Source organism: Bos taurus, chromosome 5 (assembly GCF_002263795.3).
Source record: "Bos taurus isolate L1 Dominette 01449 registration number 42190680 breed Hereford chromosome 5, ARS-UCD2.0, whole genome shotgun sequence".
Classification (NCBI taxonomy): domain Eukaryota; kingdom Metazoa; phylum Chordata; class Mammalia; order Artiodactyla; family Bovidae; genus Bos; species Bos taurus.
The window spans coordinates 56,939,056-56,965,305 of NC_037332.1; the positions used below are offsets into that span (position 1 = coordinate 56,939,056).

The 26,250-nt window shown below is 45.9% G+C and overlaps 1 protein-coding gene across 3 annotated transcripts; it reads left to right on the forward strand.

The window, feature by feature from the left end:
• On the forward strand, positions 1–25,298 carry TIMELESS (timeless circadian regulator). 3 transcript variants are annotated; one of them, XM_024991788.2, is made up of 30 exons: positions 1–99; positions 320–457; positions 11,476–11,612; positions 11,766–11,919; positions 12,227–12,341; positions 12,436–12,498; positions 12,805–12,906; positions 13,078–13,233; positions 13,479–13,612; positions 13,821–13,908; positions 14,199–14,375; positions 14,739–14,956; positions 15,204–15,307; positions 15,450–15,619; positions 17,363–17,497; positions 17,605–17,756; positions 18,683–18,780; positions 18,872–18,992; positions 19,101–19,302; positions 19,572–19,717; positions 20,336–20,421; positions 20,514–20,631; positions 20,720–20,802; positions 21,932–22,074; positions 22,286–22,460; positions 22,542–22,610; positions 22,731–22,849; positions 24,026–24,287; positions 24,417–24,509; positions 24,662–25,298. In XM_024991788.2, the coding sequence occupies exons 3-30, from the start codon at positions 11,528–11,530 to the stop codon at positions 24,733–24,735; spliced, it is 3,642 nt and encodes a 1,213-aa protein (XP_024847556.1). In that variant the 5' UTR covers positions 1–99; positions 320–457; positions 11,476–11,527; the 3' UTR covers positions 24,736–25,298. The 3 variants fall into 3 exon arrangements, with proteins under 3 accessions (XP_024847556.1, XP_010803488.1, NP_001095541.2); XM_010805186.4 differs by lacking the exon at positions 320–457; NM_001102071.2 differs by having other exon boundaries at positions 13–457.
• Positions 25,299–26,250: the final 952 nt, after the last annotated feature.

The window sequence follows — 26,250 nt, forward strand, 5'->3', positions numbered from 1 at the left end:
AGGGTCTGGTCCGACCCACACTGGTGGCGGGAAAAGCAGCGGAACTGTGCTTAACAGCTGCTGGCTCCGCGGGGATCTTGAGGAGCGGCGGGGGAGCGGGTGAGTGAGTGTGTGGGCAAGAAGGCTCTAAGTGGACTGCGTCCCTTCGTAGCCACGGGGGCTCTCCTGGGAAGCGCGGAGTCCCCTTTCCCGCCGCCTGGTTTAAAGGCAGGGGGCGGGGCGCGCGCCTTAGGTGCGCACGCGCAATTCCCAGTCGGGTCTCCTCTGTGGGTGTCCGGGCGTTTCCAACTCGCCTGGGACTCCCCCTTGTTCTCCCGAGGTCACTCCGCACGGCCTGGTCCGCCCGCGGGGGTGCGGCTGTGATGGAAAGGGGCTTGGAACCTTTACTATAAGACAGAAGCTTCCCAGGAATTTCCGCTTCTGAACTTCCCATCCAACTCAGACCCGAAAAAAACAGGTATGCAACTTGGTGGTCAGCAGGAGCCGGGATCCAGTGGTCACTTGACTTAAATCTTGAGTTTTTATAAAATGTATTTCTCATTCCCTTCTGACCTTTCCCTTGGTAGACTTATGGAGGTTACAGTCTCTGCTTGGGTTTGTTAGCTGGACCATCAGCCGTTAATTAAGCTCCTTCGCTTGAGTATCTCAATTCTTGGCCCTTCGTGCTGCCACTCATAATTACCTTTATAAAAAGTCAATCTGGTCATTTCAGATTACTTTTAAAACTCCTCTTTGGCTGCCCACTGTCAAGTTTAATTCCTTAGGTGGTGGGTGTCCAGGCCTTTGGCAGTCTGACTCTGACTCAACTTGTTTTCTAAAGGTTCTTATCATTTTTTTTTCCATCTCATGCAGTTGAATCCCAGCCCTGTGGAAAGCGTGTCTGTATTGTGTCTTTCATGCTTTGATACTTGTGCTCCAGCTGTTCCCTGAACTTGTTCTTACCACTTCTCTGCCAAGTGAGCTTCTCTTTCAGAAGCGAACTCAACTGTCCCTTTGAAAACCTCTCTTTCCAGCCCTCCTAGGCCAAAGTAGTCACTTTTTCCTTTGTGTTCCTGAAGTATTTTACCTCCTTCTGTATAGGACGGGCTTCCCTGGTTACTCAGTGGTAAAGAATCCATCTGCCAGTGCAGGAGACACGGGTCCTATCCCTAGGTCCGGAAGATTGCCTGGAGAAGGAAATGGCAACCCACTCCAGTATTTTTGCCTGGGAAATCCAATGGACGAAGGAGCCTAGCAGGCTACAGTCTATAGGGTCCAAAAAGAATCAAACACAACTTCGCGACTAAACATTTTCTATGGCACTTATACAATTGAGTAAAGGGTTACTCACCTCCAACTGTGCACTGTGTTCAGTACCAGATGGACAGAGATGAATAGAACAGAGTTCCTGCCTTTAAGGAACTAGAAGGAACAGATGTGAGCCCTCTGCAGTTACAGGGTGCCAGAGAATTCCACCCTGGCTTCCTTACTCTGCTCACTTGGAATTGTCTTGAGTAAACTTCTCTACTTTCACAGCTTGACAGGCCACCTAACAACCTGATGCCTCCAAATCTCCAGCCCCACCCTCTACTCCCTCAACTTCAAAACTTGTTTTAGAAAGCATGTATTGACACTTATGTTGTGCTGGTCACAAAGATTTCTAGTCTCAAAGAGTTTATATTTTAGTGCAGGTAACAGGAGCTTGAATTAGAGTCACCCAAAGAGTGTTTTCAGAACACTCTTGTCCAAGCCCCACTCCCTGTAGATTCTGACTCACTAGACTCTGAAATTCAAAGGTGAATATGAAACAATTCCTGCCTTCAGGGAATCTAAGGCTAATTCAGGGAGATAGATGTTTTAAACAATCTATTTAAGTATTATGTACAACATGAACTACAAATGCCATGATGAAAGTCTGTTTATGGCACAAAGTAAACACAAAAGAGAGATACTTTTGTATGGAGAAACCAGGAGGAAGTGCCAGTTGGGCAGAGTTCTAAAAGGTGAGTGGATAGACTCTAGGTAGATGACAGAAGGGTGTTCCTGACAGAGGAGTGTCCTAGGAGAGAAGGTTAACTAACAGACAGATCATGAAGGACTTTGTATTGTACGCATTAGCGAATGCTGAAGGCAAACAATTCAAATAGTACTGAAGAGAAAGATAACTATTTATCCTGACCTAGGTCCCCCAGTTCTCCCCAGAGACAACTACTATAAATTTCTTATGTAGTCATTGAAAGGTTTTAAGCAGTGTGGTTAAATGGCCAGACCTGGTAACCGCATTATAGATAGATTTAAGAGAATGAGACTGGACACAGGGAAAGAGGCTAGGTAGCAGTTGAGTAATCTAAGCAAGAGATACTCAGGACCTGAAGCGAGGCAGTGGCAATGGGGATAGACAAGGGCCAGACAGAAGAGCATAAGGAAGTAAAATTAGCTTGAGTGAGTGACTCAAGGTATTTAGAATGACTTCTAGGTTTCTTGTGTGAATAACTGAGTAGATTGTGTCAGTTCCTGAGAAATCCAACAGAGAAGTAAAGACAACCAAGGGAAAAGATGTTCCATGTTGGACATATTAAGTGTGAGGATTTGAGAAGATGGAGATGGCTATTCATTTGTGGGACTGGCACCAGCAAGTTCAAAGTGGCAGGAGATAACGGATTTGCTGGCTAATGGCTCAGAAATGGTAGTTGAAGATGTGGGAGTGGATGAGTTTGCCCAAGGAGCTGTGTAGAGTGAGACAGGAAGAGGACTAAAGGTGTAGGCTTAGGAGTCCCCAGTGGCCTAGTAGTTAGGATTCCAGGCTTTCACTACCATGTCCAGGGTTCAAGCCCCGACTGAGATCCCACAAGCCTTGCAGCCATACATACATAAAAAGGTGCAGGCCTAAGGACCATCATCACTTGAGGAGAGGGGGAACAGCCAGTATGGGTTTGAGGAAAGTTTTGGTTTTTTGATTTTCACTTTATCGGATTTTCCCTCCTCCTAAGATGAAAGAGCTTTGAGCAACTTACACGAGAATGGAGCCAGTATAAAGAGAATGTTGGAAACAAATGAGGAAGAACCAACTGAGGGATAAGAAGTGATTGATCAAGGATTTCCCTGGCGGTCCAGTGGTTAAGACTCTGAGCTTCCAGTGCAGGGGGTGCAGGTTCAATCCCTGGTCGAGGAACTAAGAGCCCACATGGCATGGCCAAACAGTTAAAAAAGGAAGAAGTGAGAAGTGATTGAGCTGTTACAAATGGAGAGCTTAGATTCGAAGCAAAAAAGTCACTGAGGGCATTTGAAATATGTTTGTTTTTCAGCTTGGTTGGAGAGAATTGAGAGAGTTCATTTCTGATTTCTGTTGTTCTGAGAGGAAAGGACCAGAGACACCAGCTGAGAGGTGTGGGAAGCAGTGGAGTAAAAGGATTTAAGGGTAATGGGTGAAAGTTAGAAACAGCTGTTCTCCAGAAGGAGAAGAGGGAGAGGACCAGGAATACTAAGGATGCTGGGTCAGGCTGAAGGCCTGTTCAGGTTGAAGCCCACATTTGTTGTGTATCATTGTGTGGGGTGGTTTGGTTTCCTCCAGCAAATCGTAGTCTAGATTTGAATCTAAGAGCCTGGAAAGTAAATGGTTGCATTGATCTGAGGCTGGGATCTTTTGTAGAGTGAATGCAATAAAAGGAAAAAAGATTGAGACTTTACAAGAGTTATGTGTAGTGATACAATAGTAGGATATATGCTCCTGCGTGTTCTACCCCAGTCTGATCATTTTATTTTTCAGCTTAGAAATCTTCAATTAGTCCCAGGCTTCTATTCTAAATCCTTAAATTGATTGTCAATAAGTTTTCCCATAAAGCCAGTTCCAACCCTCTTTTTCGTTGCTCTCCTGTTAAGCTCCTTTATTCATAGTGGTTCCCTCTCTGCTTTTGCTCTGGAAGATTCTCTGCTTAAATTCCCCTCCTCCCAGCTGCCTAAATTCTAAGGCAGCCTTCAAAGGCCCAGTTCTAATCACCCTTCTCTGACAAAACCTCCTTGACAAAACCTCGGTCTACTTCAGCCTGAAAAGAGCCCTAGTTTTTCAGAATTTTTTTTCAATATCACTTATTTAGAGCTTGTACTAACTTGCCTTTTATAGTGTTTTCTCTATATTAGATGAGTTTTATTTGTGCAACTAAATTCCTTAAATATCTTCAACACCTCAGCCACTGCACCTGCACAGCCGTGACTTTTGCCTAAGGCTCTTTGTAAGCACTTAATGACTAACTATAGAGTCCAGTAGATGGAGAGGAAATTAATATTTTGAGAAGTCTTTGTACTCAGCACTCAGTAAATATCAGTTTGATATCAGTGCTTCTCAGACTTTTTTGGTCAAGGACCAGGATTTTTCCTCTCCCAAGCTATTGCAGATCAATGCTTTCTCCCCCTCCCACTACCAACTTTATCGTGATATAATTGATATATAAAGAACTGTTTTAAAATAGTGGGACTAGGAACTTATATGGCAGTCCAGTGGTTAAGACTATGTGCTTCCAATGCAGGGGACATGGGTTCAATCCCTGGTCAGGTAACTAAAATGCCACATGCTGCGTGGCGCTGTACCCCACCCCCTACACATACAAATGTAACTTTAAAATTAATTAATGAATTTAAAAAGTAAAATAGTAAAACTTGAATAGTGTTATTAGAAAAATTAAATTACTAGAGAAGTAACATAAAAAAAGATGTACAGAATAGAGACATTTTTACTATTAGCCCATGGGATCACAAAGAGTCAGACACGGTTGAATGACTAGCACTTTCACGTTTTTCACTATTAGATTCAACATACATCAGCTCTGTCAGATTGCTATAAGACGTCCTAAATGCTTATGCTTTGTTTTCGTACTAATCTTGATGCAGACAGCTAACAGTTTGGACCGCCAATGGTCCACTGCTGCACAGATGACTTGAGTTCCATGACCTCATTTGAACCACCCCCTACTTGTTTTTCTTAGTGTACCAATAAGAAAACTGAGGTTTAGGTTAAGTCACATGCTGAAGATCACCACTTTAGTCCTGGACAGAACTGGAATTCAAATGCCAAGTGTCATTTTGTTCATACTGCTGCTGCTGCTAAGTCGCTTCAGTCGTGTCCGACTCTGTGCAACCCGACAGGTGGCAGCCCACCAGGCTCCGCCGTTCATACTAGTGCTACTCAAAGCTGCTTCTTGGAGCAGAGTGGGTTTGGGGCCAAAGTTTTTGTTTGGTTTTGTTTTCAAGAAGTGTGTTAATTTTCTATTTTGAATTACAAGCATTTTTAATCTTTTATCCTTTGTTTTCCTTTGGGTCTTGCATTTTGAGGCCTGCAAGTATTAATTTCAGATGATTATTGCCTCATCTCAACTGCTTAGTACTCAGCTGAGTGGGAAACTTAACTAACATTCCTTTTAAATGTCCAGGTCTGCTTTGTCTAAGGTGTTTGATAAAGTTCTCATCTGTCTATGATGAAATGTGAAAATACAGCATAATGAGTTTTTTTAATAAAATCAAATATATTAAAAAAAATAAATAAAATCAAATATATTAAATTCAAAGGACTATTTTATCCTGGGATTTTTGTCCTTGTTAGGTGTTCATGGAGGGGTTTTTTTTGGTGTTTAAATACTGAAAACAGAATGTGTAGTAATTGTGTGAGTGTTTTTATAATAGCTGTTTGGAGACACAATTCACATACCATAAAATTCACCCTTTTAAAATGTACAATTCACAGAGATGTGCAACAGTTACTGCTGTCTAAGTTTAGAACATTTTCATCACTCAAAAAAGAAGCCATGAACATGACTCCTAGCAATCGGCCCCATTCCCCCCTCTCCCCCAGTCCCTGGCAACCAGGGACTTTATAATACTTATAATATTATATTATAATAATAATATATATTATAATAATATTATAATACTCTATAATACTTTATATGTGTATGGATTTACCTATTCTGAGTATTTCACATAGATGGAATCGTACAATATGTGACCTTTTGCATCTGACTTCTTCACAGAACATAATGTTTTCAAATTTCATCCACATTGTGGTATGTATCAGTACTTCATTCCTTTTTATTGTCAAATAGTATTCCATTGTATAGATATACCACTTTTCGTTTATTCATTCATCAGTTGATGGACACTGGGGTTTTTAACATTTTGGCTGTTACAAATAATGCTGCTTGAACAGTTGTGTGCATTTTTTGGGTGGACATACATTTCATTTCTCTCAAATGTATACCTATGAATCGGAGAATGCAAAGGCAACCCACTCCAGTACTCTTGCCTGGAAAATCCCATGGACAGAGGAGCCTGGTAGGCTGCAGCCCATGGGGTCGCTAGGACTCGACTGAGTAACTTCACTTTCACTTTTCACTTTCCACTTTCATGCATTGGAGAAGGAAATGGCAACCCATTCCAGTGTTCTTGCCTGGAGAATCCCAGGGACGGGAGAGCTGGGTGGGCTGCTGTCTATGGGGTCGCACAGAGTCGGACAGGACTGAAGCAACTTAGCAGCAGCAGCAGCAGCATACCTACAAATGGAATTCCTGGGTCCTATGTTAACTCTGTGTTTAACATTTTGAGGAATTGCTAAACCAATTTCCACAGCAACTGCACTGTTTTATAGTCCTCTACCAGCAAAAATGAGGTTTGTGTGCCTGTATTTTTTTTTTTTAATGTCCTTAAGTTACAAAATTTAAAGACTGAAACCTTGGGTTCAGATCAGATCAGATCAGTCGCTCAGTCGTGTCCAACTCTTTGCGACCCCATGAATCACAGCACGCCAGGCCTCCCTATCCATCACCATCTCCTGGAGTTCACTCAAACTCACGTCCACTGAGTCAGTGATGCCATCCAGCCATCTCATCCACTGTTGTCCCCTTCTCCTCCTGCCCCCAAGTCCTCCCAGCATCAGAGTCTTTTCCAATGAGTCAACTGTTCGCATGAGGTGGCCAAAGTACTGGAGTTTCAGCTTTAGCATCATTCCTTCCAATGAACACCCACGGCTGATCTCCTTCAGAATGGACTGGTTGGATCTCCTTGCAGTCCAAGGGACTCTCAAGAGTCTTCTCCAACACCACAGTTCAGAAGCATCAGTTCTTTGGCGCTCAGCTTTCTTCACAGTCCAACTCTCGCGTCCATACATGACCACTGGAAAAACCATAGCCTTGACTAGACGGACCTTTGTTGGCAAAGTAATGTCTCTGCTTTTGAATATGCTATCTAGGTTGGTCATAACTTTTCTTCCAAGGAGTAAGCGTCTTTTAATTTCATGGCTGCAGTCACCATCTGCAGTGATCTTGGAGCCCAAAAAAATAAAGTCTGACACTGTTTCCACTGTTTCCCCATCTATTTCCCATGAAGTGATGGGACCAGATGCCATGATCTTCGTTTTCTGAATGTTGAGCTTTAAGCCAACCTTTTCACTCTCCACTTTCACTTTCATCAAGAGGCTTTTGAGTTCCTCTTCACTTTCTGCCATTAGGGTGGTGTCATCTGCATATCTGAGGTTATTGATATTTCTCTCGGCAGTCTTGATTCCAGCTTGTGTTTCTTCCAGTCCAGCATTTCTCATGATGTACTCTGCATATAAGTTAAATAAGCAGGGTGACAGTATACAGCCTTGACATACTCCTTTTCCTATTTGGAACCAGTCTGTTGTTCCATGTCCAGTTCTAACTGTTGCTTCCTGACCTGCATACAGATTTCTCAAGAGGCAGGTCAGGTGGTCTGGTATTCCCATCTCTTTCAGAATTTTCCACAGTTTATTGTGATCCACACAGTCAAAGGCTTTGGCATAGTCAATAAAGCAGAAATAGATGTTTTTCTGGAACTCTCTTGCTTTTTTCGATGATCCAGCGGATGTTGGCAATTTGATCTCTGGTTCCTCTGCCTTTTCTAAAACCAGCTTGAACATCTGGAAGTTCACAGTTCACGTGTTGCTGAAGCCTGGCTTGGAGAATTTTGAGCATTACTTTACTAGCATGTGAGATGAGTGCAATTGTGCGGTAGTTTGAGCATTCTTTGTCATTGCCTTTCTTTGGGATTGGGATGAAAACTGACCTTTTCCAGTCCTGTGGCCACTGCTGAGTTTTCCAAATTTGCTGGCATATTGAGTGCAGTACTTTCACAGCATCATCTTTCAGAATTTGAAAGAGCTCAACTGGAATTCCATCACCTCCACTAGCTTTGTTCGTAGTGATGCTTTCTAAGGCCCACTTGACTTCACATTCCAGGATGTCTGGCTCTAGGTGAGTGATCACACCATTGTGATTATCTTGGTCGTGAAGATCTTTTTTGTACAGTTCTTCTGTGTATTCATGCCACTTCTTCTTAATATCTTCTGCTTCTGTTAGATCCCTACCATTTCTGTCCTTTATCGAGCCCATCTTTGCATGAAATGTTACACCCTTGGTATCTCTGATTTTCTTGAAGAGATCTCTAGTCTTTCCCATTCTGTTGTTTTTGTGTCTTTCTTTGCATTGATCCATTAGTCTCCCTGAATTTAAAAAAAAAAAAAAAACAAAAAACTTAAAGACTCATCCATGAAATCCAAAAGTTTGGGAACTACTGCCTTATACCAGTCTGTATTTTAAAACAAAGCAAACGAAAACCACCAAAAAACCCTATCCAGAAGGTCATCAATAAAAAGAAATGATGAGAACTAACTGCTGACTGTTGAATAAAGTTATAGAACTGCCTTTGCATGTTGATTTTTCTCCAGCATAAAAGGCTTGTGTATCTTAAAGCAGTTTGCAATTACAGGGTCATTTGGCAGACATTTCCTAAATACTGTGCCTGGGCCCGTTTTCCTCAGCCCCTGGAGTTTCTGAATATTTGGATTGGGCCTAAGCAGACGTTCTAAGATGGTTTGGATTTTTTGTGTTTGTGCCTCATGTGGTGGCATGCAGGATCTTAGTTCCCCAACCAGGTATCAAACTCAGACCCCCTGCTTTGATCAGAGTCCTAACCACTGGACAACCAGAGGGGTCCCTCTAAGGTGGCTTTGAAGTGCAACCTGGTTCAAATGACTGCAGTCATTCTGGGTATATGTTAATTGGGTATAATACCAATTGAGGGTATAATGTTAATGCTTTTACTTGCATACTTGCATGTTTTGTTATTTCTAAGATATCTTTTTCAAGGGAAAAAAAAGAATTTCCTGTCTTCTTTTCTATTGATTCTTGGCAATCGTTTCAAGAAAAAAAAGAGAATTTCCTTTCTTCTTTTCTATTGGTTCTTTAGCAAGCCAGAATGCTGGTTTTACTGTTTTGCCTTTATTGTGGGTCAAAGAGGGAGCATTGGGAAAATTATTTTCAAAGTAGAAAACACGAAGGAGAATAAAGGACTCAGATTGAAACAAAGATAAATTAAAGGCTTGTATGGGGACTTCCCTGGTGGTCCATTGGTTAAGAATCCGGAACTCGGTCCCTGGTCTGGGAACTAAGATCCCACCTGCCCAGACAACTAAGCCTGCACACCTCAACAAAAGATCCTATGTGCTGCAACTAAGACCTGCTGCAGCCAAATAAATAAAAATGTTTAAAAAAGAACATTTAATAGAGAAGAAAAGAGATATTCTAGATAATTATAACATAAAGAAGTGTTCAGTGCTGGAGGAGGCAGTCCATTTAGAATGACATGTGCTGTCAGAACCTGCCCTGCTGTAGATGCCTGTCCTTGTGAGGAGTTGGGTGGCATTGAGCTGGACTGTGAATGTCAGATAGGCTTAGAACTTTTGGAGTTAAGGGAGATAGACTTTCCAGAAGGTGGGAGCAAGGTTTGGAGAGTGCAAGGCGGGGCTCTATGTCTAAGAATGTGTATGTTTATGTTCCTGAGCTGGAGGGTTAGAGAGCCAGAGAGGCAGCTAAGGCATGGATCTAGGAAGTGGTGGGTTGGGCAGGTGTGTGTGATGTAGATCACATAAGACAGATAATCAGATTCTAAGTGGTCTAGGAGAGAAAGAACAGGCCACACAGACTAGGTGATAAGTAGCTTCTATTTAATCAAATGAAAAGAGAGTGAACTATAAGTTTTCTGTCCCTGGCTGATTTTTTAATGGTATGTTTCCACCAGTGGGGGCTTCCCTGGTGGCTCAGACAGTAAAGAAACTGTCTGCAAGGCAGGAGACCTGAGTTCAGTCCCTGGGTTGGGAACATCCCCTGGAGAAGGGAATGACTACCCACTCCAGTATTCTTGCCTGGAGAATTCCGTGGACAGAGGAGCCTGGCGGGCTACAGTCCATGGGGTTGCAAAAGAACTGGACACGACTGAGTGACTAACACACCAGGGAAGGGAAAGCAGCAGCCTAGAGAAATAACCCAGTTACATAAACGCAGGGATACAGCACCAGGCATCAAACTTTGGTCCTTTGGACATGCCCATTTCCTGTGGGGGATCAGGGGTGGAGTTGGGCTAGAGGTACATATGGAACCTCTGTGGGACATATGGGAAAGGTCTTTTTAGAGGAAGCTGAGAGTATGGCTGAATGTGATAAGGGGACAAGATTGATGGATATTCCCGTGTATGTGTTTGTGTGTTACTAGTGTCAGGTTCTGAAACATCCAGGACCTGTACCTACTTGATTATCTGATGCAGATTTAAAGACTTTTGTAAAGCAGGGCATGCTTCTGAAAAGGAAGATGGTCCTTCTGTGCAGAGGGACAAGAAGTTTAACTAGTTCCTATTTACTTCTTTTCTTGTCCACCCTGTTAGGTGCTGGCTTCTACTGAGATCATCAAAACTTATGAGTAACTTTGGGGAGGAGAGTGAAGGAACTTTCTCTGCACAGCCCTAAGGTCTTAGAAGCCTTCGGGCTCCTGGGATATATCAGATCCTCAGTGGGATCACCTCACAGTCACAGCTGGGTTTTCTCAGTTCTTGTACAGAAGAGCCATAACTGTGTGTGGAAGGGGACTGGGGCTGGCAATTTTAAGGGAGAGGAAAGCTCGTTCCCCTCATAGAGCTGCAGAGCTTTCTCAGGGTGAGAGTCTCGGTGATGATGCCCTTCACTAACCAGCCTTTCTTTCTACTTCATCATCTAGACTCTGAAACATACAGTTTCAGACCCAGGTTGAGGATGCATGCATGCTAAGTTGCTTCAGTCATGTCTAACTGTTTGCGACCCCATGGACTGTAGCCCACCAGGCTCCTTTGTCCATGGGATTCTCCAAGCAAGAATACTGGGGCCCAGGGATCAAACCTGTCTCTCTCATGTCTCCTGCACTGCTAGGCAGGTTCTTTACCATTAGCCCCATCTGGGAAGCCGCAGTTTAGAGGATGGGATGGTTTAATTCTTAGGCTTGGAGCCTCCTTGGTTGAAGCCTTAACTTAAAGCTTTCCCTGAGACTGGGAAAAACACTGTTGGTGCTGATGGAAGTGAAGCATTTGAGGATTTTGTTCAGAATACCCAAAGCATCGGGGCCTGCGCGCTCCCCTCTCCCTTTTATGGGGAGGAGCCACATTTGTTATCTTTCCTTGTCTCTGTAGGCCTCGTCATTTCTGTGTCCCTTGGTTCATCCACTGATGTGTGGACTTGAGCATGATGAATTGTGAACTTCTTGCCACATGTAGTGCCCTTGGGTACTTGGAGGGAGACACTTACCACAAGGAGCCAGATTGCTTAGGTGAGTCCTTTTTTGAGGAAACAGATTAAAAAAGAAAAAAACTTACTTGAACCGAGATCTTTTGAATTTCTCAAGCCATGGGTATGAAGGGCACATGGACCTGGGTGGAGCTTCTTCCCTGGATCCATGTAAGTGTTTATTCTGTCCCTGAAGAGAGTGTGAAGGACTTGATCCGCTACTTGAGGCACGAGGATGAGACACGGGACGTGCGGCAGCAGCTGGGATCGGCTCAGATCCTGCAGAGTGACCTCCTGCCCATCCTCACCCAGCATCGCCAGGACAAGCCTCTTTTTGATGCTGTTATCAGGTTGATTCCCCAGCTTTTTTTTTTAATTGAAGTATGTTTGATTTATAATACTGTGTTAATTTCTGCTGTACAGCAAAGTGACTTAGTTATACACACGTATATATATGTGTATATATATACACACATTGTTTTTTATATTTTCTCTCATTATGGCTTATCATAGGATGTTGAATCTAGTTCCCTGGGCTATGCAGCAGGATCTCATTGTTGCTTCCTCCGATTTTTAAGGTTTATCATGTGCTAGCCTTTGGTGTTGGTGCCTGGTGAGGAAACTTAACAGCTTCTCCCTCCTTCATGATCTCCCTAGGCTGATGGTGAACTTGACACAACCAGCCTTGCTCTGTTTCGGCAGCGTGCCCAAGGAGCCCAGCTTCCGGCACCACTTTCTGCAGGTGCTGGCATACTTGCAGGCTTACAAAGAGGTGAGGTTTTACCCCAGAGTCCCTGGGGCAGAATTGGGGGCAGTGGGGATGGATAAAGTGGAGGCTACTTAAGGTCTACTCCCCTATTTCATAGGCCTTTGCCAGTGAGAAGGCATTTGGGGTCCTCAGTGAAACTTTGTATGAGCTGCTGCAGCTGGTGAGTCTCCGCTTCCCAAGATGCCAGGCTGAGGGGTGGGGGGGTGGGGGTGAGGGGTACAGTTAGCGCCATGCTCCTCCTCCGCACAGAGCCCCAGGCAGGGCATTATCATGGAGATATGGCCCCAATCCCTGGGGTACAAGTCCAATCCACCGCACTGAGTCTGCTGCCTCAGGACTGCTTGAACACTTCCTTTCCTTTCTTTTTAATCCTGACCCTTCTCTGTGCCTCTGTCCCTCTGTCAGGGTAGGGCCCTCCCGCTTTCCCCAGGGAGTCTCTTCCTCTATCTCTCCTTCTTCTGACCAGGGCTGGGAGGAACGCCAGGAGGAAGACAACTTGCTGATTGAGCGGATCCTGCTGCTGGTCAGAAACGTCCTCCATGTCCCCGCCGACCTTGAGCAGGAGAAGGTGATCTGGGGTTGTCTGAGTTCTCATGCTTGGTTAGGGTGAGCAGCCCCCTTTTCCACTGTTCTGTCCTCTGACCTTGGTGGGGGGCACTTTGGTCAAGGAAGGAGTTGAAGAACCTCAAGGCAGGGCAGGAGAACTGACTGAGTGCCCCCTTTCCACCTCACTGCTCAGCGGATTGACGATGACGCCAGTGTGCACGACCGGCTTCTCTGGGCAATCCACCTCAGTGGCCTGGATGACCTGCTCCTCTTCCTGGCCAGCTCACCTGCGGAGCAGCAGTGGAGCCTCCATGTGCTGGAGATCATCTCCCTTATGTTTCGTGACCAGGTGAGACCCTGACCTGTTGCCGCCAACCCTTCCCTCGTGTCCTTTTCTGCTGTGCGGCCAGAATTGCTCTTGAGTCATGACTGAAATGTCTGGGGAAGGCAGGAGACTTGTGGAGTGGCCATGTCTTAGGTACAGGGTCCCACCAACAGCCGTATTTTCGTTCACTCTTTCTGTCCCCCCAGGAGGTAAACTCAGAATAGGGAATGACTACCCTCCTGACTCGTCCCTTCTTGTTCTAAATTCAGAACCCTGAGCAACTGGCAGGAGTAGGGCAGGGACGCTTGGCTCAGGAGCGGAGGACAGATGTGGCAGAGCTGGAGGTCTTGCGCCAGCGAGAGATGGCAGAAAAGAAGACTCGAGCCCTGCAGCGAGGCAACAGGTGAGTGGCAGAGAGCCGCTCTACCCGTGTTCCTGTTCCTGCACCGCAGAATGTCAGGGCTCGGGCCAGACACTGGGTCACAGTGGTGACCAGAGAGCACTTTGCGGTTACAGCACGCTCTGATGTGCTGCTGAAAGAGTGAGGACGGAGCTTCCACAGAATTGAGGAGTCACCCTGGAGGTTTTTTGTTTTTTTTTTTCTTCTGCAGGCATTCTCGGTTTGGGGGTTCCTACATCATCCAGGGCTTGAAATCCATTGGGGAGAGGGACCTTGTATTTCATAAAGGTCTCCACAATGTGAGTATGGTCCTGTCGGGGCGGTTGGGGGTACATTGTAGAGTAGGGGGCCTACAAAGGGTAAACATCTCTGGAGGTAAAGCTGTCTCTGTTCTTGGGCTTAGAAAGTTAGAGACGTAGGAGGCATAGAGTTTTGGCAGTGTCTTTACAGGCATCTTCACTTAGTACTAGCGGGAGAGAACCTTCTATAAGTTTCTTCTGAGAAAACTAAAGTACCAAGGATGTGGAAAGAGCTGCCAGGGAAGGAGGTGTTCAGAAGTAATTCTGGTCCCCTCAACCTCTACCCCCAGCTCCAAAACTATACTTCTGATTTGGGAAAGCAGCCCCGACGGGTGCCTAAACGTCGCCAGGCTGCCCGGGAGCTGTCCATCCAGCGCCGCTCTGCCCTCAACGTGAGACTCTTTCTTCGGGACTTCTGCTCGGAGTTCCTGGAAAACTGTTACAACCGGCTCATGGGCTCGGTGAAGGTGAGAGCCTAGGAAGGATGGAGCACAGAGTGACTCCGGCCGCAGTGAGGAGAAGAGCAGGCTGGTGAGAAGCCCATGGGAAGCTAGCCAAAGACCATGGACTAGTAGGTGGGAAGGGTGTAGGGTGCTCCTGAGACATGGTGATGAAGTCAAGAGGGAGTGGGTTATTGATGGACAAAAAAGACTCTATAGAGTAGTTGCCCCAGAGGAAAGGGAAGGGAATGTGGAGAGGATAAGAGAAGGATGGAAATTAGGGTCCTAATATATTGTTACAGTGATGTCCAGGATCCACCCGGTCGCAGTAGGACAGGAGGAAGTGGGAAGCCCTGAGGTCACGGAGTGATCTGTTTTTCCTGGACATAGGACCACCTGCTTCGGGAGAAGGCTCAACAGCATGACGAGACCTACTACATGTGGTCCCTGGCTTTCTTCATGGCCTTCAACCGAGCTGCCTCCTTCCGGCCAGGCCTGGTTTCTGAGACGCTCAGTGTCCGCACCTTCCACTTCATTGAGCAGAACCTCACCAACTACTATGAGATGATGCTGACCGACCGCAAGGAAGCCGTCTCCTGGGCACGCCGGTGAGCGGGAGGAGAACTGCGGTCAAAGTGGGCATCTTGGCCAGGTTGGGAATCGGAACGCCTGAATTCGGGATGATGCTTTCTTCCCTATTTCAGGCTTCAAGTGGTCAGGCTGGGGGCAAGGATGGGCTGGGTCATTCAGTTTTTGATGGAACTATTTTGGGAGGTGGGGGTGCAAAGGAGTGATACTGTTTCCATGAACCAAGGTCCTAAGCTGTCCTCCCTTTCACCTCTTTTCTTCTTGCAGGATGCACCTGGCTCTGAAGGCGTATCAGGAGCTGCTAGCCACAGTGAATGAGATGGATGTGTGCCCAGACGAGGCTGTGAGGGAGAGCAGCCGCATCATCAAGAGTGAGGCCTGGCCTGGCTGCTGGTCCCGCCTTCCCTGCCTCTCAACCCAAACCTCACCCTTCCCATCCCAGCTCCACCTGTCTCCCCCATCCCCAAGCTTTCCAGACCAATCCTTCCATCCCCTTCTCTTCTCTGTTTGCAGACAACATTTTCTATGTGATGGAGTACCGGGAGCTCTTCCTGGCTCTCTTTCGGAAGTTTGATGAGAGATGCCAGCCCCGCTCTTTCCTTCGTGACCTGGTGGAAACCACCCACCTCTTCCTCAAGATGTTGGAGCGGTTCTGTCGGACCCGTGGGAACCTGATGGTGCAGGTATGGGGTGGCCCAGGGGTGTAGAAAGAGCTGGAGGGAAAGGAGGAAGGGGAAAGCTGATCTGTTAGAAATACTCTCAGCTAAGGCCAAGAGTTTTGTTGGTGTTGCCATTGTGAGTTGGCCTTGTAAATTTCCTCTCATTCAGTTAATTCTTGATCTACCATAAATATCTTCATTCAGGAACCATTTATTAAACACCTGCTCTTTGCTAAAAGCACATAGACTCTGGCGGTCCATAATTTTAGGATTTAGTAATTATGCGGTGCTATTTCCTGGTTATTCTTCAGAAGCACTGTCGTGAGATAGAAAGGGCCTTACCTTACAGTAAAAATCAGATCTGGGGACTTGCCCAGTAGTCCAATGATTGAGACTCTGCACTCCCACTGCAGGGGGCCAGGGTTTGATCCCTGGTCTGGGAATTAAGATCCTGCATGCCATCTAGAGAACCCAAACATAGAAAAAGTCAGAGATCTGGGATTTCGTCCTGTATTAGTTACTGTTAGAATAACTCAAGCTGCTTGTGTGCGTCTCCAGGTCTTTAAAGTTGATTATAATATCTACCCATATGAGCCTGAAATGAAATAATAAATGAAAAATCTGGGACAAGAAGAAAACCTCAAGGAGTTTCTATCCTGAAGACACAAGGACTCTGCTTTATAAAAATTTTCCTATACTTCTATTTGCTGCAGCTTAAAACTTGGTCAGAAGTGAACTTGAAAGGGGCTGTGGTACCAGTGTACTCAGTCACTCAGTTGTATCCATTGCAACTCTTTGTAACCCCATGGACTGCAGCCCACCAGGCTCCTCTGTTCATGAGATTTCCCAGGCAAGAATACTGGAGAGGGTTGCCATTTCCTACTCTGAGGATCAAACCCAAGTCTCTTGCGTCTCCTGCATTGGCAGGTGGATTCTTTACCACTGCTCCACCTAGGACACTTGTAGTACCAATGAGACTTTTCTAAAAGGCCTTTTTACACTCAGAACTCTGTTGTATTCTCAGTACTGTATTGAGCGTTTGGTGTTTACTATGTCTCAGATGTTGTGCTAAGATTTTCCCATAATCCTCACAACACTAGGACACAGGCACAGAGTGGTTAAGCAACTTGTCCAAGGTCTTGCTAGTAAATGACCAGCATCCATACTTAAATCCTGACCTGCTGGAATCCAGGCTTATGCTCCTGACCTTTGGTGTGTTTTAAGTTCCTTGAATATAGCATGAATCTCATTAAGGACCTCATAACCCATCTTATTTACTCACAGCCATGACTTGGCGAGACAGGGTCAGGGTATTGACTTTCATTCTCCTGCTTTTCAGGAGGAAGAAAATCATGGTGTACTTTTGCAGAATGCTTTCCTTTTCACAAAGCCTTTTCATATAGAAGTTTTTGTCCTTATAGCAAATCTGTTTATTCTATAGACTTCTGCTTAAGGTGTCACTGCCCCAAGAAATGAGTCACGTGCTGTTCCTGTGTTTTGCCATGGCATTTTATGCTCAGCCACATTCTAGGTTTTATCCATGCTGTAGTGTTGTTTACCTACTTACCTGTTTCCCCCAAACTAGTGCCTCAAGGAGAAGGCAATGTGCTGGTCACTGCTGCTTACCCATTGCCATCAAGTAGCACATAGTGGTCACTCCATGAATGTCTAATTAATTCAGACCTCTGACTAATTAGTTCTCAGAGGACATTAATGGGAAAAGGCGTCTCTGGCTCTCCTGCTGTCCTCACAGTTCTTTCTCCATAGAACAAACGAAAGAAAAGAAAGAAGAAAAAGAAGGCCTTAGATCAGTCTGTTGCTTCTGGTAATGCCCCCTACAGCCCAGAGGAACTGGAGGCCATGTGGCCCTCCCTGGCCGAGCAGCTGCAGTGCCGTGCCCAGGTAAGTAGCTGCAGAAACCTTCTCCTGAGTCTAGTGCCCTGGACAGGCTGTCTTGGCATCCCCTCACCCCCACCACTGTTTCCATAGCTTTAATCATCCCTCTCTAGGATTCTGAGCTCAGTTTGGACTCTGTGGTTCCCTTTGATGCGGCCTCAGAGGTGCCAGTGGAAGAGCAGCGGGCAGAAGCCATGGTGCGGATCCAGGACTGCCTCCTGGCTGGCCAGGCCCCGCAGGCCCTGAGCCTCCTGAGGTCTGCCCGGTAAGAGCGCTGCATGCGCATCCTCCTGCATCCAGCCCCTGGGCTTTTGGGGGCAGAGAGTGGCTTTCACTGGGGCACAGGGTTCTCAGTCTTTCAAAGAGAGCAGTCCCCTCAAAAGTGCAAGAGCTCTGCATGGAACACTTGAGTCCTGGGAAGTTTTGGTTGGTTTATTAGGGAAGTTTGTTGTTTGTTTTGTTTCACTTTTGAAAAATATTAGCACAGTTAGTTGGGGGAAAAAATAGAGATAATTCTATGAGCCAAAGATAGCCATCATTAACATTTTGATGAGTTATCTTCCAGAGTATTCTCCCCCTCTGTGTTATATATAGACATATGCACCTTCTTTTACAAAATCAAAATATTATGATACTGATTTGTAGTATTTTTTTCAATTCTCAATATATTGTGAGCATCATTTCACATCAGATATATTTCTGCAATTGTTAATGGCTTTAAAACCCCATCATGTATATTTGTCCAACTAAATGTCATGCATTTAGATTACTTGCATTTTGTTCCTTTGATTTTCATTGCAGTGAGGCTTATGAGGGAAAATTTCCCTAGAGTCTTTGTTTCATCTTTGAGATGACAGTTTGCATTCTCTTTCCAGTTGGAAAATAAGTCTAAATTCCTTCTACTACTTCAAATTATAATTCAGATTCCCTCTGGTGAAAGTGTTAGTCACTCAGTTATATCTGACTCTTTGGAGCCCCATGGACTGTACCCCACCATACTCCTCTATCCATGGAATTCTCCAGGCAAGAATACTGGAGTGGGTACCCATTCCCTTCTCCAGGGAATCTTCCCAACCCAGGGATTGAACTGAGATCTCCCACATTGCAGGCAGATTCTTTACCATCTGAGCCACCAGAGAAGCCCAAATTCCCTCTGGCAAAAAGCCTTTTTTTTTTCTTTCTGTGTTCCAGGGAGGTGTGGCCAGAAAGAGATGTGTTTGGTGCTCAGGACATCTCCCCAGAGGAGGAGATCCAGCTACTGAAGCAAATCCTCTTGGCCCCGCTTCCCCGTGAGTCTCCATTTCCTTCTCATCACTCTCCTTCCCATGCTTCTCTAGTGCCAACGTCACAGATACCCGGTAATCCTCACTCTTTCTGTAGGCCAGCAGGGTCTGGAGGAACAAGGGGCGGAGGAAGAAGACGAAGAAGAGGAGGAGGAGGAAGAGTTAGAAGTGGTCCAGGTGTCGGAGAGAGAATTTAACTTTTTGGACTACCTGAAACGGTGCGCGCCCAGAGGATGGAGTTGGTGTCAGGGTGCAGACCGGGGTGCCATGCGGATGAGCTATATCTTTCTCATGCCTGCATCCTCTCGCTCCTTGTCTCGGTGCAGCTTCGCAAACTCAACCGTCCTCCGAGCCTACCTGCTGCTGCTGCGGAGCTACAAGCAGAACAGCGCCCACACCAACCACTGTGTGGTCAAGATGCTGCACCGGCTGGCCCATGATCTCAAAATGGAAGCCCTGCTTTTCCAGCTTTCCCTCTTCTACCTCTTCAATCGTCTGCTCAGCGATCCTGCTGCCGGGGCCTACAAAGTGAGGAAATACCAAAGAATGGGGGTCTGGAGGCCTAGGGACGTCCTGGGGTAAAAGGTTGAGAGGTGAAGTGCCCTGAGGGGTGTCAGGGCTGAGCCATGAGAGAACAGTGTGGATGTAGGCAGGCAGGTTGAGGGAGTTGCATGGGGAAGGATAGAAGAGGCCAAGCAAGGAGGGCCAGCTGGGGAACAGGTCTAGAGACGATACCTAGAGGCCCGTGTTGATGTACGTGTGGCCACGGGCCTGACAGCAGCCTCCCTCTCCCACAGGAGCTGGTGACTTTTGCCAAGTATATCCTGGGCAAGTTCTTTGCTTTGGCTGCTGTCAACCAGAAAGCCTTTGTGGAGCTGCTGTTCTGGAAGAACACTGCTGTGGTTCGAGAGATGACCGAGGGCTACGGCACCCTGGATGGCGGGTGAGCTTGAGGACAGCATGGTGGGCCTGATGGTGGGTGGTGGGGGCAACCCAGTACAGTGTGCCAGAGCTGGAGGACCTGGCAGATCAGGTGGCGTTGCCTTTTCCCTTTCATAGGCGAGAAAACAAGCCCCGAAGGTGAAGCTAATTTCACCTGTTAGCTAATTTCACCCAAGAGAGAAACTGGGATCGAGCCTAAATGTCCTGTCTACTCTAGTTTCCTTCTCCTTCACCGGCGTTCGAGGGGCGCTCAAAGTTGGGGGTCCACAGAGACTCTGTATGTGCCTTATACCAGGAAGTGCTGGGAAGCCATAAGGAAGCCCAGAAATGCCTGTCCTCTTTCTGAGTAGCTCAGCTCCTCTCCTTTCACTCTTCTCTCTCCTCCTAATACCCTCAGCCCCTGCAGTGTCAGGTTCCAGGGGCCCAACCTGGAAACTCTTAGTTTGATTTTGGGATTCTTAAGTAGAAGGAGAGTAAAAGGAAGGAGACACACCTTAGGCCTCCGCTGGCTGGCTGCTCTGAGGTACCTGGGTCACCCTTGCTCCTGTTAGAAGAGAAGGCCCTTGGTCTCCTCTTTCGGACCCAGCAGCCTCCCCAATCCCCTTCTTTCCCCACTCAGATCTTCTAGCCGCAGACTCCCTGGATGGAGCCCAGAGGAGGAGGCCCAGCTTCGGGAACTGTATCTTGCCCATAAGGATGTGGAAGGTATGAGGCCTTGAGGTCTGAAGAGCTTGAGGGAGGAAGGCAGCCAGAGCCCCGGGAGCCCCCTTCCCAGCGTCACCCCTCCTCCACCTCAGGTCAGGATGTGGTGGACACCATCTTGGCACACCTGAAAACTGCTCCTCGGACACGCAGGCAGGTCATCCACCATCTGGTGCGGCTGGGACTGGCTGACAGCGTCAAGGACTTCCAGAGGTAGCAGCACATGCTCTGGAGGGAACTGATTTGGGAATCCACCACACAGCCCCTGAGCGCCCCCTTCCACTGACACCTCCCTCAATAGGAAAGGAACCCAGATTGTGCTGTGGACGGAGGATCAGGAGCTGGAGCTGCAGCGGCTTTTTGAGGAGTTTCAGGACTCCGATGGTGAGTGAGGGGGAAGCTCAGGGAGCCTCTGAGAGGAGAGCCAAGCTGTCCATTTCTTTTCCTGCCGCTTCCTCTTCCCAACGAAGGCTTATTTTCTCCTTTCTGTCCACCTGCTCTATTTGTGGTGACGCGTTTGCTTGTTTTAAAGGTATTTTTTTTTTTTTAATTACATAAGTTACAGGTGTACAATTCACTATAGTATGGTTCACTGTAGTCACTAGTTTTTTTTATAGTCACTAATTCTTAAATTTTATGCTCCATTTATCATTGTTAAAAAAATATTGGCTATACTCCCCATGTTGTACAATACGTCCCTGCAGCTTATTTTATACCTAAGCTTGCAACTCTTAATCCCCTACCCCCGTATGGCTCCTCCCCCTTTCCCACTGGTAACCACTAATTTGTTCTCTATATCTGTGAGTCTGCTTCTTTTTTGTTATATTCATTCTTTTTTTTTTTTAGAATCCACATATAAGTGATACCATATTTCTCTGTCTTAATTATTTCACTTAGCATCCTTATTGCCTCAAATGGCAAAAATTCATTCTTTTTTATGGCTGAGTAGTATTCCTGTATATGTTTATATTATTATTGTTGTTTAGTTACTAATTTGTACCTGACTTTGCAACCCTGTGGACTGTAGCCTGCCAGGCTCCTCTGTCCATGGGATTTCCCAGGCAAGAATACTGGAGTGGGTTGCCATTTCCTTCTCCAGGGGATCTTCCCTACCCAGGGATTGAACTCGAGTCTCCTGCGTGGCAGGTGGATTCTTTACTGTCTGAGCCACCTGGGAAGCTCTGTGTGTGTATTACATCTTCTTTATTCATTCGTCTGTTTATGGACACTTAGCTTGCTTTTATACCTTGGCAATTGTAAATAATTCTGCCAAGAACATTGGAGTATATGTATCTTCGAAGTAGTGTTTTTATTTTTTCTGGATATATACTCAAGAGTGGAATTGCTGGGTTATATGATAATTCTATTTGTAGTTTTTTGAAAGACCTCCATACTTTTTTTTTTTGTGGTGTCATTTTTGAGTGAATTGAGTTATCCCCTTTCCAAAGACTGCTCTCTGTTTCCTTTACTAGTCCCTTTACCCTGTTGCTCTTCACACTTTCTCTCTCTATAGATGTCCTGGGTAATATCATGAAGAACATTACAGCCAAACGCTCACGGGCCCGAATAGTGGATAAACTGCTGGCTCTGGGGCTGGTGGCTGAGCGGCGGGAGCTGTACAAGAAACGCCGGAAGAAGCTGGCACCCTTGAGCTTGGTAACAGTCTTACCCTGGCTCTGCCAGCTGGGCATGCCTCCCTCTCACCCCTCTCCCCCTGCAGTGCTCCTTAGAAGTAGCCCACCCAGATTCTTCCTGCTTCAGGCCCTTCTGAATAGGCCCCCCCAGTGGGGTAGTCAGGAACCAGAGGACTCCACACAGTTCCTTATCTTGTCTCCTTTGGTCCGTTTCTCACCCCAATGAATTGTAGCCTAATGAAGAGGAATCCTTGCACGATTTTTGCCAGGAAGATCTAGAAGAAGAGGAAAATGTGCCAGAGAAAGATAATGAAGAGGATGAAGAGAAAGAAGGCTCAGAAGCAGAGCAACCCCAGGGTGGCTCCATCATTTCAGCTGAATACCTTGGGCAAAGTCTGCACCAGGAAGGTGAGGGCTTGGTTGGGAGAGATGTCTCAGATGGCGGGGTTGGTTGTATGGACCAGTTGTGAGTTTCCCACATTCCTTCAGGCTTTTCTGCTCCCCTCCTCTGGCTCCAGAACTGCCTCATCCGAGCAGCAGATGATCGGGAAGAGGCCGGTGAGTGAATAAGTGACGGATTCGGGAGGACTGGGGTCTGGAGGCTGCTGGGGACCTGCCATGGGATGGAGGGCCAGTTCTTTCTTCACATCTTCACCATGTGACTGGGTCGTATCCTAGGCTGCTCCCAGGCAGTTCCGTTGGTGCCACTGACAGAAGAAAATGAAGAAGCGATGGAAAATGAACAGTTTCAACAGCTGTTGCGAAAGCTAGGGGTTCGGCCTCCTGCCTCTGGACAGGTAAATACATCAGTTACGGCATCAGCCAAGCATGTTGTTGCCTCTTTAAGATACATCTCCTCGCTCCCTGTCATCTCTGACCATGACTCCTACAGGAGCTGTCCTGCTAATCTTCTCCTCGCCTATCTTCTCTTCTCCTAAGTCCATCTTCCACACTGCTTCCAAGTTATCTTTCTAAAATATAGTTTTGATTATATCACTCTCCTGATCAGAGCCCTTGGTGTTCCCCACTGTTTGCAGGACAAAGTCCACAGCCTTTGAGTGATGTATCTGGCCTTGGCCAAGCTTTGCAGCCTCACAATTGTGCCACCCAACACCTGCCTCACACTGTAGTCATCCTGAGCTACTTTCCATCCTCCAAACAGACTTTTTCATACCTGTAAACAGTCAATCATGCCAGTTCCCCCTACTGGAAGGTTCCAACCACATACACAGGTGGCCGATCACCCATCTTCCTGATGAACCATCCACCCGACGTTCAAGAGTTTTAATTTAGCTGTCACTTCCTCAGGAAAACAGTCTCTTTCACTCCTTCAACCACACTCCCTACCAAAATTCACCAGATGCTCAAGTCTCTAATATAAAATGGCATAGTATTTGTGTATAATCTTTGCATATAGTCTCTATAGATTACTTGTCATAACTAATACAATATAAATGCTATGTACATAGTTGTCAGTGTGCAGCAAGTTCAAGTTTTGCTTTTGGAACTTTCTGGAATTTTTCATTTCTTTCCCCAATGTTTTTGATCTGTAGTTGGTTAAATCCATGGATATGAAACCCGCAGATGCAGAGGGCCAACTGTAATCATTTTGGTGGCTGTGATTTGTTCGTTCCGTTAGTATAGCCCCAGTCCTGTGGTGTTACAGTACATTGTTATAGTAGATTGGTTCTTTATCCTGTTTAATTGTGAGATCCTTGAAAGCATGGATCATATCTGACTCACTTTTAGATCCCCAGAATCTATTCATTTACTTATGTAATTAGCAACTATATTCTCTGGCACTGTGCTAGACACTGGGCATAGGCTGGATTAATAAGCAGTGAGAGTTCACAACCCTTGTGGCGCGTCACCAATGTAGGCTCATATGTATTCAGTGATTAATGTCAAAATCTGGTGAGCTAGAGGCTTCTCCTTTCCCATTGCTCCTGCTTTCAACTCCTTTGCCCCTGTAGGAAACCTTCTGGCGAATTCCAGCCAAACTGAATCCCACCCAGCTCCGGAGGATGTCAGCTTCCTTGAGCCAAGCAGAAGAGGAGGAAAAGCTTCAGTTAGGATTAGAATCTAAGGTCCCTGGGGAGCCAGGCCTAGAGGAGGAGCACCAACAGGAAGAGGAGCATCAACAAGAGGAGGAGCATCAAAAGGAGCACCGAGCACATGCCCTGAGGACCCTCATGTTAGCCCGGAAAAAGGAAGCAGGCCTGGTGTCGCCAGAGGGTAATACCAGGACCACTTACCTATTGTATACTTCCTACGTGCTGGCCATATCAATCAAGAGGGTCTACAAGACTTCTGAGACTACAAGAACCTAGTTCCCTAATTTCATGCCTCTTGTGGTTGTTTCAGAGGAAGGGACCAGTGGTGGGAAAGAGCAGCTGATAATGGCACCCAAGAAGCGACAACTGCTGGACAGCGATGAGGAGCAGGAGGAAGATAAAGGTGGGAGCAGAAGTGGGGGAGTCCGGTCGGGACCTGCTTTTTCTTCTAACCTCTAGCACTCTTCTCTCCAGTCTAGAAGATAAATGCTACCATCCTCCTTCTCCATACATACTTAGATCTCCTCTCTCTTTTTATCCTTGTCATTCCCATAGCACCAGAGTTGGGAGTTCCAGGAATCCGGAAGAAGAAACGGTTTCAGATAGAGGATGATGATGAGAGCGACTGAAGATGCAGATGCCCAGGGCAGATAAACCCCATTTTTAGGTGGTGAATTTGAATCCGAGTTTGGAGGGGCATACAGGACCTGGAAACCCCTCTTACTGGACAGCAGCTGTGGAGCCCCGGACTTCCCCATGGATTTAGAGTCCAGGAAGTCCAGGCAACAGTGTTGGCCTCCTGTTATTTCTTCCTTCTCCCAGTTTTATCAGGGTGCCTCAGTAGCTCTCTGGAGACTTATTCCTCTTCTTTGGTTTTAATAGCACTCCCTGGTAAAGGAGAGGTGTGAATGAAATATAGAAGGCACCTTGGACCCCCCTTAGTGGTCTGTTGTTTTGGCTTTCTGCTGGAGGTGGGTCCCAGCACTAGATGGGGAGTCTTGTGACATGAAGAGTGTGGGTGTTGCAGCATTTTAAAAAGGCTCCCATTCTCATATTCTTTCCTGTAATCATCTTCGAAACACCAGATTGAGCCCAGTTCTTGCCACTGAAGTAAGGCTGAGATGCAGTATTCTTCAGATGATGAATACATTTGGTTGGTGTTTGGCAGCGAATTAAACATGTAAAATGTAAAGTTGCCAGTGTTGATCTGACTTACCAATCTAAATACCCTAACCCTCCACCTGCATCTTTGTGAAAGAACTTTTAACTGTTAGGTTTAAAAGAAACCATCAGCCTTCCTTTTTCTCTTGCTTTCCCTACAAAAGATGCAAAAATATTCTTACCTCAAGATCAAAGGATAAATAGGATAAATCTTTAGGGTTAAAACAATATGCATCAGAACAGGCACATGAAAAAATGCTCAATGTTGTTAATCATCAGAGAAGTGCAAATTGAAACCACAATGAGATATCACCTGATACCTACCAGAGTGGCTGTCATCAAAAGGACCATGGATAATAAATGTTAGTTATAGAAAAAAGGGAACCCTTGTACAGTGTTGATAGGAACATACTGGGCTGGCACAACTCAAATGAACTTTTCTGTCAACCCCATAAACTGGTGTAGCCACTGTAGAAAATAGTATGGAGGTTCCTAAAAAAAAACCCTAAAAATAGAACTGCCATATGACCAAGCAATTCCACTCCTGGGTATATATCTGAAAAACGTGAGAACACTAATTCACAAAGATATATGCACTCCAGTGTTCATAATTATTTACCATAGCCAAAATATAGAAGTAACCTAAGTGTCCATCAACAGAAAAATAGATAAAGAAGATGTGGCAAATATGTAATGGAGTACTTGGCCATGAAAAGGGATGAAATTCTGCCATTTGCAATAACATGGAGGGACTGGAAGAGTATTATGTTTAGTGAAATAAGACAAAAACCGTATCACATGTATATGGAATCTGAAAAATACAGTAAACTTGTGAATATATGTTTAAAAAAAAAAACAGACTCGGTCTATAGAGAATAAACTAGTTTCTAGCTGGGAAACAGAAGGGGGAGGGGCAGTTTAGAAATAGAGAGTTAAGAGGTACAAACTGCTATGTATGAAATAAGCCACGAGGATATATTGTA